Source organism: Oncorhynchus nerka, linkage group LG14 (genome assembly GCF_034236695.1).
Source record: "Oncorhynchus nerka isolate Pitt River linkage group LG14, Oner_Uvic_2.0, whole genome shotgun sequence".
NCBI lineage: Eukaryota > Metazoa > Chordata > Actinopteri > Salmoniformes > Salmonidae > Oncorhynchus > Oncorhynchus nerka.
In genome coordinates, this window is record NC_088409.1 from 30182201 (window position 1) to 30200056 (window position 17856).

Below are 17856 nucleotides of genomic sequence, written 5' to 3' on the forward strand. Positions count from 1 at the left end.
TGATAATGCTTTAGTCTTCTAATGTACAAATAACCTATGACCTCTTAAAGACAACTCAAGTCAAATATATTATTTTAATATGATTGTATTTTTGGTAAAAACAATGTTTTAGTGGAAGTGAAAACACATTTTAAACCAATACATACATAGATTATTTCATAAGGTATCATCTTTCATTCACAGTGAAAAAAGTCAAACAAGTCCACAAACTACATTGTCCTCTTCTATCCCTAAGCATAGTAAATGATAGGCTTGCCTGTCTGTGTGAGCCATGGAAAAACCACTGCTTTGAATAGGGCCCTGCTTTGGGCCCATTTCAGTGTTAAGTCCTTTGGGTGTTTTTCAGTTTGTGCCAGAGAAAAGCAGCGGGCCTACAAAACACCTGCCCACAGTGACAGGAGAAGGGCATCCGGCACTCTTTCCTCAGCTTCAAAGTTATGCTGTCACCTGGACATCGAGTCGTGTTGGAAGTTCCAACCATGTGCTGTGCGAGGCACTTTGCTCCGTCGAAGGTCTCCCCGCAGGCAGTGCATATGTAGCGGGTGGCCTGGGCGTGCTGGAGGTAGTGGCGCAGGAGGTGCAACCGCCGCAGGAACGACCTACCACAGTGGCAGCGGTACTGCCGGGAGCCCCGGTGGAGGTAGCGGTGCTTCACACTGAGCGAGGGCTGCTGCGAGACGGCGCCGCACTGGCGGCAGGTGTAGGTGCACTTGGAGCGCCAGCTCATCTTCATGCGTTTCTCCAGGGCCAGCTCCTTACTTCTATTCACAAACATACACATGATGCTTAGAGGGGCTGGGGCAAAGGCACGGGTAAGGGGGAAGACTGCGCTAGAGGGGGGGTATGGACAGGTGAGAGGTGGATCATGGTGATTTTCCCCGGGGCAGAGGCTGAGACAGGTCTAGGGGATGGGGTGTTGGGGGATCTGATAGGGTCCATGGCTAGGGCAATGGGCCTGGGTGTCTGCTGTTGGACAGATTTTGCCTGATGGACAGTCTGTTGCAGAAGGTTAGAGAACTGCCCAAGGGGCTTTGCTGTGTTAGTCTGCATGGGTGCCGTGACCTGAGGTTTGGGAGGGTTGGTCTGTGGGGCCACTGGGACCAGCCTGGCCATTTTCGCTGGACCACCACCAGTGTTGTCAAAGAGCAAGGTGGCCACCACAGGAACAGCTGGCTGGGAAGAGGAGGTGGTAGACAGCATTACTCTAGGCAGAGACACAGTAGACTGTCCAGCAGCTGTTAGCGGTCCAACTGCATTGGGGCCCTGATCAGCTACAGGGACTGGGGCCAGTCGTTTCAGCTCCTTATTTCGACTACTGCAACACATCAGGGTGGAGCTACTGGGGCTCTGCCGGCCTGAGGTGGTAGAGATAGCCATGGGTACGAAGGAGAAAGTCGTAGCGGAGGACCCACCAGCTTGGGTGACCAGCTTGTCAGCGTGAGCTAAAACAATATGGTCCACCAGACTGCCCTCAGTAAGAAAGTAAGCTTTACACATAATGCATTGGATACCCTTCTGCTTATTGCAGTACTTCATGTGATGTTCTAGACTAGTGAAGGGCCCTCTGCCGCAATGGACACAGGCACCTTTGTCAGGCGTCTCTGTGACTGGGCTCTGAACTCGGGATTTGGTACTGTGATAGGAAATCATATGGTTGGCCAGAACATCACTAGGAAAGAAAAACTTGCACACAGAACATTGGATGCACTTCCTCTTAGAGCAGGTCTTCATGTGGTTGTCCAGATTAGTGAATGGCCCTTTGCCACAATGGTCACAGGTACCTTTGTCAGGGGTCTCTGATGGGATACTGTGAAAGAGAACCTTATGGTCGGCCAGGGCTGTCTCTGTAGGAAAGAAAACGTTGCAAACAAAGCATTTGAAGCCCTTCTTCCCAGAGCAGGTCCTCAAGTGGATATCCAGACTAGTGAATGGACCTCTGCCACAATAGAGACAGGTACCTTCAGGGGTCTCTGAGTCTGTGCTCTGGACTTGGTATGGGATGCTCTGGACTTGGTATGGGGTGCTATGGACATGGTATGGGGTGCTATGATAGCAAACCATATGATCAGCCAGGACCGATTCAGTAGGAAAAAAAACTTTGCACACAGAGCATTTTAAGCCCTTCTGCTTAGAGCAGGTCCTCATGTGGATGTCCAGACTAGTGAATGGTCCACAGCCGCAATAAACACAGACACCTTGGTCAGAGGTCTTTGATGTGGCACTGTGATATTGAAGATTATGGTCCACCAGGGATTTCTCAGAAGGAAATTGGACTTTGCACTCAGAGCATTGGAAGGACCAATCCCTAGAGCAGCTCCTCAAATGGAAGTCCATATCAGTGAATGGCCCTCTGCCGCAAACAGCACACATAGTGGAAAGCTGTCCGTGAACTGAAACGTTATGGTTCTGCAGGGCCTTCCTATTATGGAAGAGTACCCTGCACTCAGTGCATGTAAGACCTTTCCAACTGCAGCCTCTCAAATGGACGTCCATATTAGTGAATGGCCCGGTTCCACAATGGATACACGTAGTGGGATCAGGGACATATGGGGGGGATGTGTTTTTTTTGAGACAGTTGTGGTTTTTGTAGATGGCCAGATCGGGGAAGACCTGACGGCAGAACTCACAGGTGTACATTTGGCCCGATATGGCTTCAGAGTGAGTCCGAACCTCATGGTCCAACATGGCCATCTCGGTAGGGAAGACGGCTTGGCATAAAGAGCATTGAAAGTCCTTCATATTGCAGGTCTTCACATGAAAGTCCATATTATGATACGGTCCTTTGGTGCAATAGATGCAATAATAAGGCTTGACCTGGGACAACTTGGTCAGGGGCTGCTTAGTCCGGGATGGCCGGGTCTTGGCTTTCCGTGTGCGCACAGGAGTGTAAGAAGACCCACTGGATTCCCCAGTGCTGCTGGACCCCGAGTCAGAATCTGATAACTCTTCTGGGTCAAATTCTGACTCCCGCTCAGACGAGGAAGGCTCACCCTCTTGGTCAATAAGCATCTCAGCATCCTCGTCCTCTTTTTCGCTCTGGATGTCATTCTTCCTATCCTCCCGTTTGCTTTTAACTTCCTCCTGCTCTTCTTCACTCAGCATGATGTCCTCCTCATCGATATCAGTTTCTCCGCTGCTCTCTGTTAACCTGTCGTTGTCTGTTCCTCCTGCACTCTCAGTGTCTTCGCTATGTTCACTCCCCTCTCCATCGCTGATAGCCTCATCCGACTGGAGGGGGGCGCCATCAACCTCAACCCCTCTCTCCAGTATGACACGGATCCTCAGTGAGGGAGTCAGAATGGAGGGGCCTAGGGTCAGAGTGGAAGGGTCTGGTTTGACATCTTCCTCCTCCTCCAGCCTATGTCTGGTCTTTGTCATTTTCCCATTGCTTTCCATGCTATACGTATGGTCTAGGGTCACTGCTGAAGGTAGAGTACACTGTGCATTTAAAGTCTCCTCACTGTCATTTAAGCCATCATTTGAGGTGTCCTCATGGTCAAGAGCCACCACTGAAGGTACAGTATAATGTCCCTTTAAAGTTTCCTCACTGCCATTCAAGCCATCATTTGAGTTGTCCTCATGTTTGACGGCCAAGGCTGAAGGTAGAGTATACTGTCCCTTTAAAGTCTCTTCACTGCTATTCAAGTCCTTATTTGAGATGTCCTCAAGGGGTGTATTTAACAAATCGGTGAACAAGTGTATTCCAATGTGCTTGTTGAGATCCCACAAGTTGCTGAAATGCAGCTGGCAGTTACTGCAATGGAGGACTAAGTTTGGGTGTGCGTTGACTAAGTGCTTAGCCAGTGATATTGTGCGACTGAAAGTCACCTGACATATGTTGCAGGACGTTGAGACCTTGGACCTGTGGCTCTCAAAGTGTTCGATCAACTCCTGGCCAGACATGAATTGCACGCCACATTCCCAGCACTTTCCCCCCAGCTCCATGGAATGCATGCCGTAAGCAGAGATGCTGTCCCCTGACAGGTCACAATCATCGTCACTCGAGTCCTCTGGCATGGAAAACGGACGTGGCACAGAAAACCTGGGGATCTCCTGCAATTCACAGCAAAATTACTTATTAGAGACAAAGTGAGTAAATTAATCAATCAATAGTTTACAAAGTGATGACTATTGACTGACCACAAATATATTATTGTTTGCCAATTGCTTACATATGATGCAGGGACTAGTGAATGTCAATAAATAGAGCATTGGAAACAGCATATTCAAAGCCTAACAGCCAGAGTAGTTTTTCTTAATCAATTTATTAAAATGATATGTTCTGTATTTTGGATGTAAATGGCATTTTATTGAAGTATGCAGACACTGAGATTTCACTTGTTTTTGAGAAACTTACCCCACCAGCAATACACATGATATTCTGTCATTCCGAACTTTAATCACACCTTTATCAAATCAAACTTTATCTGTCACAATCGCTGAACACAACAATGTAAATAGTCCGGTGGCCATTTGATTAATTGTTCAGCAGTCTTATGGCTTGGGGGTAGCCGCTGTTGAGGAGCCTTTTGGTTCTAGACTTGGCGCTCCGGCACTGCTTGCCGTGCGGTAGCAGTGAAAACAGTCTATAACTTGGGTGACTGGAGTCTGACAATTTTATGGGCTTTCCTCTGACACCACCGATTATATAGGTCCTGGATGGCAGGAAGCTTGGCCCCAGTGATGTACTGGGGCATACGCACTACCCTCTGTAGCGCCTTACGGTCAGATGTCGAGCAGTTGCCATACCAGGCGGTGATGCACCTAGTCAAGATACTCTCGATGGTGCAGCTGTTGAACCTTTTGAAGATCTGGGGACCGATGCCAAATCTTTTCAGTCTCCTGAGGGGAAATGTTTTGTTGTTCCCTCTTCATGATTGTCTTGGTATGTTTGGACCATTATAGTTTGTTGGTGATGTGGACACCACCAAGGAACTTGAAACTCTTGACCCGCTCCACTACAGCCTCGTTGATGTTAATGGGGGCATGTTCGGCCCGGCTTTTCCTGTATGTAGTCCATGATCAGCTCCTTTGTCTTGCTCACACTGAGGGAGAGGTTGTTGTCCTGGCACCACACTGCCAGTTCTCTGACCTCCTCCCTATAGGCCGTCTTATCGTTGTCGGTGATTAGGCTTACCACTGTTTTGTCTTCTGCAAACGTAATGATGGTGTTGGAGTTGTGTTTGGCCACGCAGTCGTGGGTGAACAGGGAGTACAGGAGGGGACTAAGTACACACCCCGGAGGGGCCCCTGTGTTGAGGATCAGCGTGGAAGATGTGTTGTTGCCTACCCTTACCACCTGGGGGCGGCCCGTCAGGAAGTCCAGGATCCAGTTGCAGAGGAAGGTGTTTAGTCCCAGGGTCCTTAGCTTAGTGATGAGCTTCGTGGGCACTATGGTGTTGAAAGCCGAGCTGTAGTCAATGAACAGCATTCTCACATAGGTGTTCCTTTTGTCCAGGTGAGAAAGGGCAGTGTGGAGTGTGATTGAGATTGTGTCATCTGTGGATCTGTTGGGGCGCTATGCGAATTGGAGTGGGTCTAGGGTATCCGGGAGGATAATGTTGATGTGAGCCATGACCAGCCTTTAAAAGCACTTCATGGCTACCAACGTTTCGTGCGACTCGAGCAGTTTCCCCTATCCATCTGTGCCACTTCTCCATGTAGCCTGCACATACACACATGGAAAAGTATCATGGGTTACACGGAGAAGTATCACTGGAGTCACACAAAATGGAATATAACGGTGCGGATAAAGTTTGGATCACACAATTTCATGTGTACAATATCCAAAGACCTGCATCACTATACTGATAGAGTTGATGTTTCTAAAAAAGATGTACTTGAGTGTTTTTGGAGCCTTTGTTGATGTTTTATAATGCCCTTGTAACTGCTAAACGAGTATGAGGAAGTATATCGCTGTTGGGGTACACTTCCCAAAAACAAGTGAAATCGCAAAAAGAAATGTCTGGGTACTTCAATAACATGCCATTTACATCCAAAATACAGATTTATTTCAAAAGAGTGAACGTCTCCTTTAATAGTCTACATAAAGAAAAACATATCAAAAGTACCAAGTGTACAGGAGTAGAAATAAAGTTGTGATTTTCAGAGTGTTCCCTGTCCTGCAGAGGAGAAAGGAGAAACAACAAGGCAGCTGATGGAGAAGAGGCATTGAGAGAGGAAAGAGAGAAGTATAGATAGGGATACATTCAAGAGGGATACAGAGCCAATTCCATTTCCATGCCAGACTGAATTGACCAAAAAGGAATTTGGTTTAAAAATGTAAATAATGAAAAATTCATCCAACTAATCAGTATCTAAATTGACACCTATCAAAATGATATGTACTCTCCCGCTGTACATAATTTGGGATGGATGACATCCCACTGGGAACACTGATAGGGTATCATTGATAACCAATGTCTCTGGCCTGTATCAACTCTGTTTAAACAACTCACCGGTGGACTCTTCTTGTGGGCTTTGTTCATATCCTCCAGTAGCTCCACCTCTGCCCCCAAGGTCTCCTGAATCACTATGTCTTCAGCAGCCATCTCCATAGCAACCATATACTGGCTCCCTACATTTTGAGTGACACAAAGTAAGCAAAGAGAAATCCACACACACAGACACTGACTGACACACAGATGATATAGTGACATGGATTAAGTCAGAATAACTTGCTACTACTGTATCACAGATAGAAGAAGGGTTAGTTACCAGTATCTTCGGTATTACTGTGATAGTTCAACTCTCAAAGGCAAAATATTAGTACTAATGTCAGTTTCTGCAAAACGTTGCTAATATTGACCAAGCGGGTTGCTAACTTCCATTATATTGTACAGCTAACCACTAACGTTACTAGCTACTTGGAACGGTCGCCTATTCCTGGTACTAACGTTACCGTTAGCTGGGCAACGCAGATTGCTACTTCACAAGTTATCATCAAATGTTTTTATTCAGACAACCTAGGGTGTCATCATTAGTCCAAACAATTGCAAATTGGACAAATGCAGGTAAGTCCCACCCGTTCACGAAACGTTTTGCAACAGAATAGCGTCAAGAATACACCCATAACAAGATATGAGACAACAAGTTATTCCAATTATGTACTCTAAACTACACAGGTGTGTAGCTACATCGCTCACTAACGTACAAGCTAATTCTCAAATGTGAGGATGACGTAACAATTTTTCTCCAAAGCAATGACGCGCTCAACGTTGTTGTTATCAATAGAGAACGCGTTACCCCATTCGATAATGTCGTTGGTTTGGTGCACGTGCGAAATTGACAATGATTCATTCATTTTTTGACTTAAATTACATAGCTAACACCTACTACGAATTGTACATAACTGTAGCAACATTTCAAAAAACATTACCTTTTATTAAGTCATTTTTAAAACGTTAATGATCCCTGCTTTGGCTTCCATCATTTATTCTATATTTCCTGTTTTAACAGGAATGGGTGGAGTCAGTGTGAAGACTACAGCTCCCAGTATGCACCAGTGGACATCTTTCTAAACGCTATACTACAACTCCCAGTATTCATATTTTATTTAAACGAATTCCACACATTTACAAAAAAACTAACAAATAAACAAACACATTCATAATTAGGCTACACATACTTCTATTGCAAGTTGAAAGACTGCTGTAGAAACTACACACTGTACCTTTGTTTACCATAATGTAACCCCTGTCCATAAGGGCATACAATAATTGAGGATTTAAATGTGATGCCATTTCAACTTATTATATTATTAGGACTATTTTATTTGCTAAGTGAGGAATTTAAATTAGTAACAATAGGACGATATTGTTGTTAAGTAGCTAAATTACTATTTTTAGGTTATGTGTAGGGCACTTATCTTCTCTACAACCTAATGGCACAATCTAATGACAATAACATAGTCATAAAACCTTCCTGCACTAGATCATGATATCATACCATATAGGCCTACAAAAATGCACGTGGTTCTATTTGATTATTATTTCTTCAGTTTTGCATCACTAGCTAGGTTTCCATCCAATTGGTGACAGATTATCATGTGAATATTCCAAAATCCGCATAAAAACAATGTGCGCATTTTCCCACCAAATTGATTTGTTGCAGATAAAATACTGTGCGTAAAAATACAATTTGCTGTTAAATTCCCATTTTTTTAATAAAAAAATACAAGTTAAATGGGTTTCCATCTCATTTTCAACTCTACAGATGCACTACCATGCACTTCACCACTCTGAAGTTCATCATAATTAATGTAATCTGTAGCCTAATAAACTACATGCTTTCCTGACGAGTCGGAGGAATACAGTTTTGATATTTTTACCAGAGTGTAAGACTAAATATTTATATTTAAATAAGACTAAATATTGTATATGTAAATAAGACTAAATATTGTATATTAACCCTCTACAACAAAATAACATGTTTTTATGGCACTGGCTCATTACACATGCATGTATGGTTTGAAATCTGTGCACTGAAGCCTATTCACATGATTAATTCTAGGTTCATTTAGAGGACATTTCAAAATCCATCTGAAATTATTGTGACACCATGTTTATCCTGCATGCCAGGTCTGTAATATATATAATATATATATATATATATATATATATATATATAACATGATTAGCTAAAAGTATGCCTGAACTACATGAACGGTGCTACATTTTACACTGCATTTACAAAATATTGGAACTCCAATTAGTGTACAAAACATGGAATTATGGGGTGCATTCATTACGTCTTGCAACGGAAAGCGTTTACCGTTTGAAAACCAAAGGGAAGAAAACAGAGCAAACGAAACGGGGCGGGACCTAGCACCTACCTACTTGAATATATCAAATAAAAACTATCGTATTCGTTGCAAAACGTTTTCCATTTTACATCAGAATTTGCGTAATGAATAAGACCCCTGTCGTGCAGCAAAACCACGTTGAACTGCCCGGAACCTATGCAGCTGGCTTCGTTTCCCAACGAAAGAATTTGAGAGCTGTACTTCAGCGTTACCATCTGATTTTGTTTCCGTTTTGTGGATTCTATCTGGAAAGCAATTAGCTAATCCTTCTTGAAAACCAAATTAATCGCACAATGTAAGTGTTAACGAAATAGCTATATGTATTGTAAAATGATAGACGGGTGAACGTGTTTTAAATATATGCGTCGTTGGCCTGGAAAGACTAGTGGCGTTCATTCAATCATTGCAATTTCCCCGGCTAAAACTATGGTCATTTCTATGGTTTGTTCATGTAGTATATATATCTTATATTTAAAATGTTCCCGTACACTTTACCTGGGCAGCGAGTTGATCTAGCTAATAATAGACATTCACTACTTAACGTTAACAAGAGGAGGTTTCGCGTAGTCGTGGTCGCCAGCAACACAAGAGCAGTTAAGTGTCCGGCTCCTGGTTCTCGGTTTCTCGAACATCAACTCCAAGACGAGCATTTGCCCTTTTATATTCAGGTAGTTGCGGGATGATAGTCCTTCCATTGAAAATGTCTAGGAACAGCCCCCGGCTTCAGACCCTTGCGGTCTGACGTAGGAAGATATTCGCTAGGGTTGAAATGTAAGCTGCAAATATACCGTATGTTCTTCCTCGACCTATCTTAATTTCCTGCCCACACTACTACTTCAGTTCATCATTGTTCGGGGAAATATGTCTGTTTATGTTTGGAATTTGAGCACTGCGGGACACTACAAAAACGTATGTTTCGCGATTCCGCCATTGGCATTTCTGTTGCCGGAAGTGCGCCTACCCACCTGCAGCTACTTCCGCTTTTAAGAACCCTGAAGTGTGAAAAAAGCGACTCCTCAGATCCATTCCACCCAAATATGTTACTGTAGCTAGCCACTGCATTTCATTAGATCAGAATGCATTACATTTGAACTGATGTTGTAGCTATCTGTTCCTGTGTTATTTTGACAGTTGACCACAGTGTGCAACATGTCAGAATCTGGCCACAGTCAACCTGGCATGTACGGACAGGGAAGGAGGAGAAGGCGACGCAGAGACAGGGATGTGGGTCCCCCGGGGCAAAACCTCTCTGGTCCCAGTCGAGATCGGGAATATGTCCCCAGAGAACGCAGGGTAAGGACAAGAGTGCAAGGCTTTCCTATGTGGGAAAATTATCTATATGGGCTACCTTAGTTTATTGTAGTTCTCATCTGGTCTTTTAAGGATGGCAGTGAGGAGCCTCCAGGACCACTCCTTCAGAAGACCCCCATCATCCTGGCCAAACCCCCTGGAGAACGGGTAAAAAGAGATGCTCTTACTGAAGGTTGTTGTCTGTAAGCTGACTAAAGGTTTTAATTAATTCAGATGCATGGTTCTTGGCAGTAAATACAACAAGTATAATGCATTGGCTCTTGTTTTGTTTCAGTCCAAGCCTTCCCAGAGTGTACCCACCAGTGGAGGCCAGGCCCTGGAGAAGCCCATCATGCTCATCAAGTCCAGGGAGGACGGGGGGAAACCAGGGACCCCTCCTGAGGTGGCTTCTCCGGCCTCTGGCTCTGGGGCCTCAAAGCTAGAGAGGGAGGGCCAGCGCCCTACCCAACCTGTCTACCAGATCCAAAACAGAGGCATGGGAGCAGCTGCTTCCAGCGGTGCTGTCGACCGTGAGTCAATACTGGTCATCAGCATTACCCTAGCCAACATAAGTGTTTATTGTGAATACAATCTCTAACACATGCACATTACTTACAGCTGTGATTGGCCAGACCAAGCTCGTCCCCCCTGAGAAGATGAAGCACAGCATCAAGCTGGTGGACGATCAGATGAACTGGTGTGACAGCGCCATGGAGGTAAAGCTCTTCCGATTATTGTTGTCATCCCATACACATGTGTAACAGATCTGTAGCCAGGCAACATGTTCCATGTTGTGTAACAGATTTATTGTCCTGCATTACAGTATCTAAGGGACCAGATCAGTGTTTCTGCTGCAGTCATTTAGCTGTGGCACTTTGAAGATGCTAGGACAGTCCACATGAACTTTGCAAAATAAATGAATAGAAAAACCAGACAACACCATTAGAGGTCGACCGATTAATCGGAATGGCCGATATCAAGTTTTCATAACAATCGGTAATCAACATTTTTGGACACCGATTATGGCCGATTACATTGCACTCCACGAGGAGACTGCATGGCAGGCTGACTACCTGTTACGCGAGTGCAGTAAGGAGCCAAGGTAAGTTGCTAGCTAGCATTAAACTTAACTTATAAAAAACAATCAATCTTAACATAATCACTAGTTAACTACATGGTTGATGATATTACTAGTTTATCTAGCTTGTCCTGCGTGGCATATAATCGATGCGGTGCCTGTTAATTTACTACTTCGCCAAATGGGTGACGATTTAACAAGCTATTCACGAAAAAGCACTGTTGTTGCACCAAGGTGTACCTAACCATAAACATCAATGCCTTTCTTTAAAATCAATACACAAGTATATATTTTTAAACCTGCATAAGAATATTTATATTCTTTTAACTAAGGAAATTGTGTCACTTATCTTGTGTTCTATGTAAGCAGAGTCAGGGTATATGCAGCAGTTTGGGCCGCCTGGCTCGTTGCGAACTCTGTGAAGACCATTTCTTCCTAACAAAGACTGTAATTAATTTGCCAGAATTGTACATAATTATGACATTGAAGGTTGTGCAATGTAACAGCAATATTTAGACTTAGGGATGCCACCCATTAGATAAAATACTGAACGGTTCCGTATTTCACTGAAAGAATAAACGTTTTGTTTTCGAAATGATCGTTTCTGGATTTGATCATATTAATGACCTAAGGCTCGTATTTCTGTGTGTTATTTTAATTGTCTATGATTTGATATTTGATAGAGCAGTCTGACTGAGCGGTGGTAGGCAGCAGCAGGCTCATAAGCATTCATTCAAAACGCACTTTCCTACTTTTGCCTGCAGCTCTTCGCTGTGCTTCAAGCATTGCGCTGTTTATTACTTCAAGCCTATCAACTCCCGAGATTAGGCTGGCAATACTATAGTGCCTATAAGAACATCCAATAGTCAAAGGTATATGAAATACAAATGGTATAGAGAGAAATAGACCTATAACTACAACGTAAAACTTCTTACCCTTAACTTCTTATTGCACTTTTACTTTCTTCTCCAACACTTTGTTTGAGACTAAATTGATTTTATTGATGCATTATATTAAGTTAAAATAAGTGTTCATTCAGTATTGTTGTAATTGTCATTATTACAAATATATATAAATAAAAATCATCCGACTAATCGGTAGCAGCTTTTTTTGGTCCTCCAATAATCGGTATCGGCGTTGAAAAATCATAATCAGTCGACCTCAAAACCCCATAGTATAACAGTTTACCTAATCGGTTTGTTGTTGTGCCTTCTATGTGAGAGAAATATTCCTCTCAAGGCAGATGTAAGTTGCGAGTGCCATAAGGAGGTAAACATCCATTCTGACAAGCAGTCAATGCACATCAATTCATAATGCACAGTTTGTTTTGGGACAAATTCATGAATATGATGCTAACTATCTTAGGGATCAAATCCCATTAACGGGATCGATTTGACAACATCCGGTGAAATGGCAGAGCGCCAAATTCAAATTAAATTATTAGAAATATTAAACTTTCATGAAATCACACATGCAATACACCAAATTATAGCTACACTTGTTAATCCAGCCAACATGTCAGATTTCAAAAGGGCTTTACGGCGAAGGAAACCATGCGATTATCTGAGAATAGCACCCCACCAAACAAACACAGACAATCATAATTCAACCCGCCAGGCGCGACACGAAACTCAGAAATAAAGATAATTCATGCCTTAACTTTGACGAGCTTCTTCTGTTGGCACTCCAATATGTCCCATAAACATCACAAATGGTCCTTTTGTTAGATTAATTCCGTCGTTATATATCCAAAATGTCCATTTATTTGGCGCGTTTGATCCAGAAAAACACTGGTTCCAAGTCGCGCAAAATGACTATAAAATCTCTCATAAGTTACCTGTAATCTTTGTCCAAACATTTCAAACAACTTTCCTAATACAACTTTACGTATTTTCTTAGGTAAATAATCAATAAAATTTAAGACGGGATAAACTGTGTTCAATACCGGACAAAAACAAAGTGTACACTAACAAACAGTTCACTTCATTTGACCCTTCATTCTGAACTGCCTTACTTCTTCATTACACAAAGGAAAAACATCAACCCATTTCTAAAGACTGTTGACATCCAGTGGAAGCGATAGGAACTGCAAGCAAGTTCCTTAGAAATCCAGATCACCATAGAAAACCCATTGAAAAGAGAGACCTCAAAAAATAAAAATCCTGGATGGTTTGTCCTTGGGGTTTCGCCTGCCAAATAAGTTCTGTTATACTCACAGACATCATTAAATCAGTTTTAGAAACTTCAGTGTTTTCTATCCAAATCTACTAATAATATGCATATCCTAGCTTCTGGGCCTGAGTATAGGTAGTTTACTTTGGGCGCGCTTTTCATCCGGACGTGAAAATAACACCCCCTAGCCTAAAGAAGTTTTAATTAAAATATCCCATTTGGGATCTAGCTAATGATTAGCTCAATAGGGTAAATGCAGGTCGTGACCCCATGCTTCAGCCAATTTATTTCTAGACACTATGCCTTTTTTTGGTTGGGCTACAGGTGATAATGCTTATCGCTAATACCGTACCTGATAATATTGACCATGCATGGTCCAATATATTAAAATAATTTTACCAATATATTATTGGGCTCACTTCTGAAGGTGGAAATGATCATTTAGATGGTGTCAGCATAATGTTATTTTCATTCATTTTGGAGAAGAATGGGCTTTAAAAAAAAATCACAAATGTGCTTCTCAGTCCTTCAACATAAACATTTTCCGGGAAGATCTGGACCCACCTCTTAACCCCCTCCACTGCGACCGTTTTCCCCACTGCTACACATTTTTCCAGAGGAACACTGAGCCAGACAGACATGTTGTGTTGTCCTGTGTTACAGTACCTAAGGGACCAGACAGACATGTTGGTAGTGGGAGTCATTGGCCTGCAGGGAACAGGGAAATCCACCATCATGTCTCTCCTGTCTGCCAACGCACCTGAAGAAGACCAAAGGTATTGTTCTATTGGCACCTCCTTACATGGAGCTCTTTCCATCTATAAAGACAGGGAATATTGTGTTGTATATTGTTAGTCTAAATGAATGTAATTCAATTTGAAAGTAAACGGTAACAGATGGTTGTATTGTATCTGTGTGTTTGTGTAGGGGCTATGTGTTCAGGGCTCAGACTCAGGAGATCAAAGAGAGAGGAGGGAACCAGAGCACTGGTATTGACTTCTACATTACCCAGGAAAGAGTCATCTTCTTGGACACACAGGTCAGATTAAAGCATCAGCGGTTAAGGCAATTTGCTGTATCTCTAATTTGGTATTTATTCATGTACCATTCTTCTTGCGCCAACATTATTTTCTATACCAATGTGTTCCTCTTCCCTGTGTGTTTCTCCAGCCCATTCTCAGCCCCTCCATTTTGGATCACCTCATCAACAACGACCGCAAGCTGCCTCCAGAGTACAACCTCCCTCACACCTATGTGGAGATGCAAGTCAGTGAGGGGCCAGCAGGGGGCACTGGGCAACAGAGGCTCTAAAGGAGCGCTACTTCCTGTCTAATCTGATCCAGTTTTAGGATTGAGTCTTAAAACATCTGTCTGTTTGCATAACGTGTTCCCATACTGTATGTTGAAGTCGGCTTGTAAGTTCTACTGTTCTCTTAAGGTGTTATAACTCAATCTTTCACCTCTCCTCTTTTTGAATCAGTCTCTTCAGATCACTGCCTTCCTGTTCACAGTGTGCCACGTGGTCATTGTGATTCAAGACTGGTTCACTGACATCAACCTCTACAGGTAACCACCCCACCTGTCTGGAAAAAAAGAGCCCATTAGCACTGATTCACTGATGCTTATCATGGGGTTTTCAAATCAGGGCGGGTAGGATCATTATTGGAGGGTGTTGTTCCTTGTTCCGTGTCTGAGTGTATTTTGGCTGTGGCATTACCTTTTCCACTTATCACCATGGAAATATTTTTGGGGAAATGTTTTACAACCTCTCGTCCATTCCACTGTCACCATTGGGAATGTTTTGATATCATATTCATGTTTGTTGTGCTGTGTGAATATTCTGACCAGGTTGTACGAAGTGTCTCTGTGGTGATGATGATATTGTCTCTGACCAGGTTCCTCCAGACAGCAGAGATGTTGAAGCCCTCCACCCCCTCAGCCAGCCATGACAGCACTGGTTCTTCTGGCAACGAAGAGGGATCAGAGTACTACCCTCACATAGGTGACAGACGCAGCAACAGACGCACACACACTCTAGTTTCCGGCTCAGTGTACTGAACGCTCAATAATGTGTTGTTCTGTTGTCTAGTGTTCCTGCAGAACAAATCTAGTCGTGATGAGTTCTGTCCCAGAAACCTGAAGAAGATGCATATGGCAGTGGACAAGCTGATGGCCCACTCCCATCTGAAATACAAAGGTTAGACTGGAGAGGATGTACCAACAGGCTTATCACAACATTCACATATTTAAACACTATACTATTGTGTTGTTTATATATTAGGATTCCTGCATGGTGCATCTTTTTGAAGGGTGAGAAGTGCAAAGCAGTGACAAATGTCATTAAAAAGCCCCATAAAGTGTGCAGACATGGGTTTAGTTAGCATGTATTGATTTCTGTATGCAGGCACTTTGTCCATGCTGGACTGTAATATTTTCCCTGGCCTGGACCGCGACTACCTGGAAACAGAGGTCAACATGTTCCTGCTGCCCCTCATGGAGAATGAGGGGGAGGACGCTCTAACCAAAGCAGGTCAGAGCAAATACCATGTCTTAGTTTTCACACACTTCTGTCTATATTTGTGGATGTTCTCCTCTCTCATTCCTTTGTGATACTGATTCCCCATGTCTGTGTCTTGGTGTTTTGTTCTAGGGTCTGGGTCCGCCCCTCTCTTCTCTCTCCTCCCGGGCTACAGAGGACACCCTACCTTCTCCTCTCAGGTCTCCAAGCTCCGCAGCCAAATCCTGGCCATGTCCCGCTGTCAGCTGTCACACACCATCCTCACAGAAAAGAACTGGTAAGGGAAGCACAGAGGGACACAAGTGTTGGCGTGTCTGTCACTCACTGTATACATTTTGTGATTGGCTGGAAATTAGGCAAAACTGTACTCGAAAATATGTTTGACTGTTATGTTGTGACAGGTTTCACTATGCAGCTCGCATCTGGGACGGGGTGAAGAAGTCCTCAGCCCTGTCTGAATACAGCCGTCTACAGGCCTAACAACAATGTCAACCTGTTGTTCTGAATATACTGGAGGAAATGGATGTCCCTGTCCTACATCAGGACCAGAAGAGACAGAGAGAGGTGGGTCTGGAGATGGACAGTGCCAGTACTATTGGGCTCACAGGTTCAGTCAGTGGTGATATGAGGTGCTTGATGTTGAGGAGAGGTCCATCTCATCTCATGGAGCTACAGATAGTTCAACTTTGGTGTCTTTGTAACAGAGGGAGAAAAGGGGACAGCTGATAAGATTCAGGTGTCAATGTGACCGTAAATAACCCTGCTAAGTGTTAGAAGATTCAGATGGTACAGAAAATGACTGACTTTGAAAGATACATTCTGACTAACATGATGCAAATGGTGAAAGTAATATTTTCTTGAAGCATACAGCGGTGCTTCATTTTTATTTCAAAATGTGTGATTGTCTAAAGTATTTGTTACCTGTTCACCTGAAATGTTTTGATTTGTTTATTATGTAAAGATGGAGCTGAGATTCAGGACTAGACACTTCTGCAACTTGACAAGAATTTATAAAAAATATGATGTAATCATTAACATTAAACCGATATACTCTGTTATTTCTCCCTTCTTCTGATGTAATAACATAAGAATATTGTAAGAACATTCTGAAAGAGTATAAATCCTTTGTAAACCACCTTTACATTTCAGGTCAGTAATATTAAGTATTAACTAGGATTCGTTTCAAATCCATAAGCAAAAAAAACATTTTGGGATTATGCAATCATCTGACTGTCATGGTGGTGATAGAATCCTTTAAAAAAAAGAATAGATTTCATGCTGTAGGTTATAGAGATTAAATTAGTATGGATATGCAAAATGAATTTCATGTATATTTTTGGGCAATATACATTTTCCTTATTTAATAAATGGCACTTATGAAAAAACATCCCTCGATCTTGATAAACACAATCAAAACAGTCTCTGACATTCTCACTCATCGGCCTTCAGAGCCTTCTTCAGTAAATTTTGTGCATCTTCAGACAGATCTTCAGCATGTAGTAGGTGGTGCCATAAGACATACCTCATGGAGCCCAAGACTGGAATGGTACTCAAGAAGTACTCATCCACCATCAATGTTGACCCAGATGCCTTGGTCAGAATCTTGATGCGTATTGTCTTATCTCCTTGTTCAGAGGGGACTTCAGGACTGCTTTCAGCTCCTCCACTGGCACACATGCTCATCAGCAAGGCTCTGCAGAGACTCATTATTAAGACCAAAAGCATGATGGTACATTCTGATCTCCCTTACCAAGATGGTTATATCTACACTAAAGGAGAGACCTGAAATTTGTACTGTATTGCTGCAACAGCCAGATACAAGAGCTGATCTCCATATGTTGGCTTGGAGAGCCTCTTTCTTCCTCTGGTTGATTTTCATGTTGGGAATGGAAGTTCCTTCTCCATCGTCTCCTTCAGGTTGGGGAAATCATAGCGAGGTACTGTAAATGGAGATGAGTAACACCTGAGGAGACTTCACACCATGATACTCAAACA

At 43.0% G+C, this 17856-nt stretch overlaps 2 protein-coding genes across 8 annotated transcripts; one reads left to right on the forward strand and one right to left on the reverse strand.

Moving 5' to 3' along the window:
* Nucleotides 1-55: 55 nt before the first annotated feature.
* LOC115140826 (zinc finger protein 699-like) lies at nt 56-9754 on the reverse strand. 7 transcript variants are annotated; one of them, XM_029679222.2, is made up of 4 exons: nt 9346-9754; nt 6459-6577; nt 6072-6122; nt 56-4053 (listed from the first exon to the last, which is right to left on the reverse strand). In XM_029679222.2, the coding sequence occupies exons 2-4, from the start codon at nt 6564-6566 to the stop codon at nt 787-789; spliced, it is 3426 nt and encodes a 1141-aa protein (XP_029535082.2). In that variant the 5' UTR covers nt 6567-6577; nt 9346-9754; the 3' UTR covers nt 56-786. The 7 variants fall into 7 exon arrangements, with proteins under 7 accessions (XP_029535082.2, XP_029535081.2, XP_029535079.2 ...); XM_029679221.2 differs by having other exon boundaries at nt 9299-9754; XM_029679219.2 differs by lacking the exon at nt 9346-9754 and adding an exon at nt 7379-8597.
* Nucleotides 8967-16919, forward strand: LOC115140839 (SMG9 nonsense mediated mRNA decay factor). The gene is made up of 14 exons (XM_029679249.2): nt 8967-9098; nt 9935-10096; nt 10187-10261; nt 10389-10623; nt 10712-10809; nt 14007-14119; nt 14271-14382; nt 14514-14609; nt 14824-14909; nt 15239-15345; nt 15433-15540; nt 15748-15873; nt 15994-16138; nt 16263-16919. Exons 2-14 carry the CDS (start codon nt 9953-9955, stop codon nt 16339-16341), a joined length of 1524 nt encoding a protein of 507 aa, XP_029535109.1. The 5' UTR covers nt 8967-9098; nt 9935-9952; the 3' UTR covers nt 16342-16919.
* The last annotated feature ends 937 nt before the right edge of the window (nt 16920-17856 follow it).

Coding starts and splice junctions, on each gene's coding strand:
- LOC115140826 (XM_029679217.2), bottom strand. CDS start 6,659: ATGTCACTATATCATCTGTGTGTCAGTCAGTGTCTGTGTGTGTGGATT. Junction 6,123..6,458: donor CCCACAAGAAGAGTCCACCG/GTGAGTTGTTTA, acceptor TCTCCTCTGCAG/GACAGGGAACACTCTGAAAA. Junction 4,054..6,071: donor TTTCTACTCCTGTACACTTG/GTACTTTTGATA, acceptor TGTGAATTGCAG/GAGATCCCCAGGTTTTCTGT.
- LOC115140839 (XM_029679249.2), top strand. CDS start 9,953: ATGTCAGAATCTGGCCACAGTCAACCTGGCATGTACGGACAGGGAAGG. Junction 14,610..14,823: donor ACACCTATGTGGAGATGCAA/GTCAGTGAGGGG, acceptor TTTTTGAATCAG/TCTCTTCAGATCACTGCCTT. Junction 16,139..16,262: donor ATCCTCACAGAAAAGAACTG/GTAAGGGAAGCA, acceptor ATGTTGTGACAG/GTTTCACTATGCAGCTCGCA.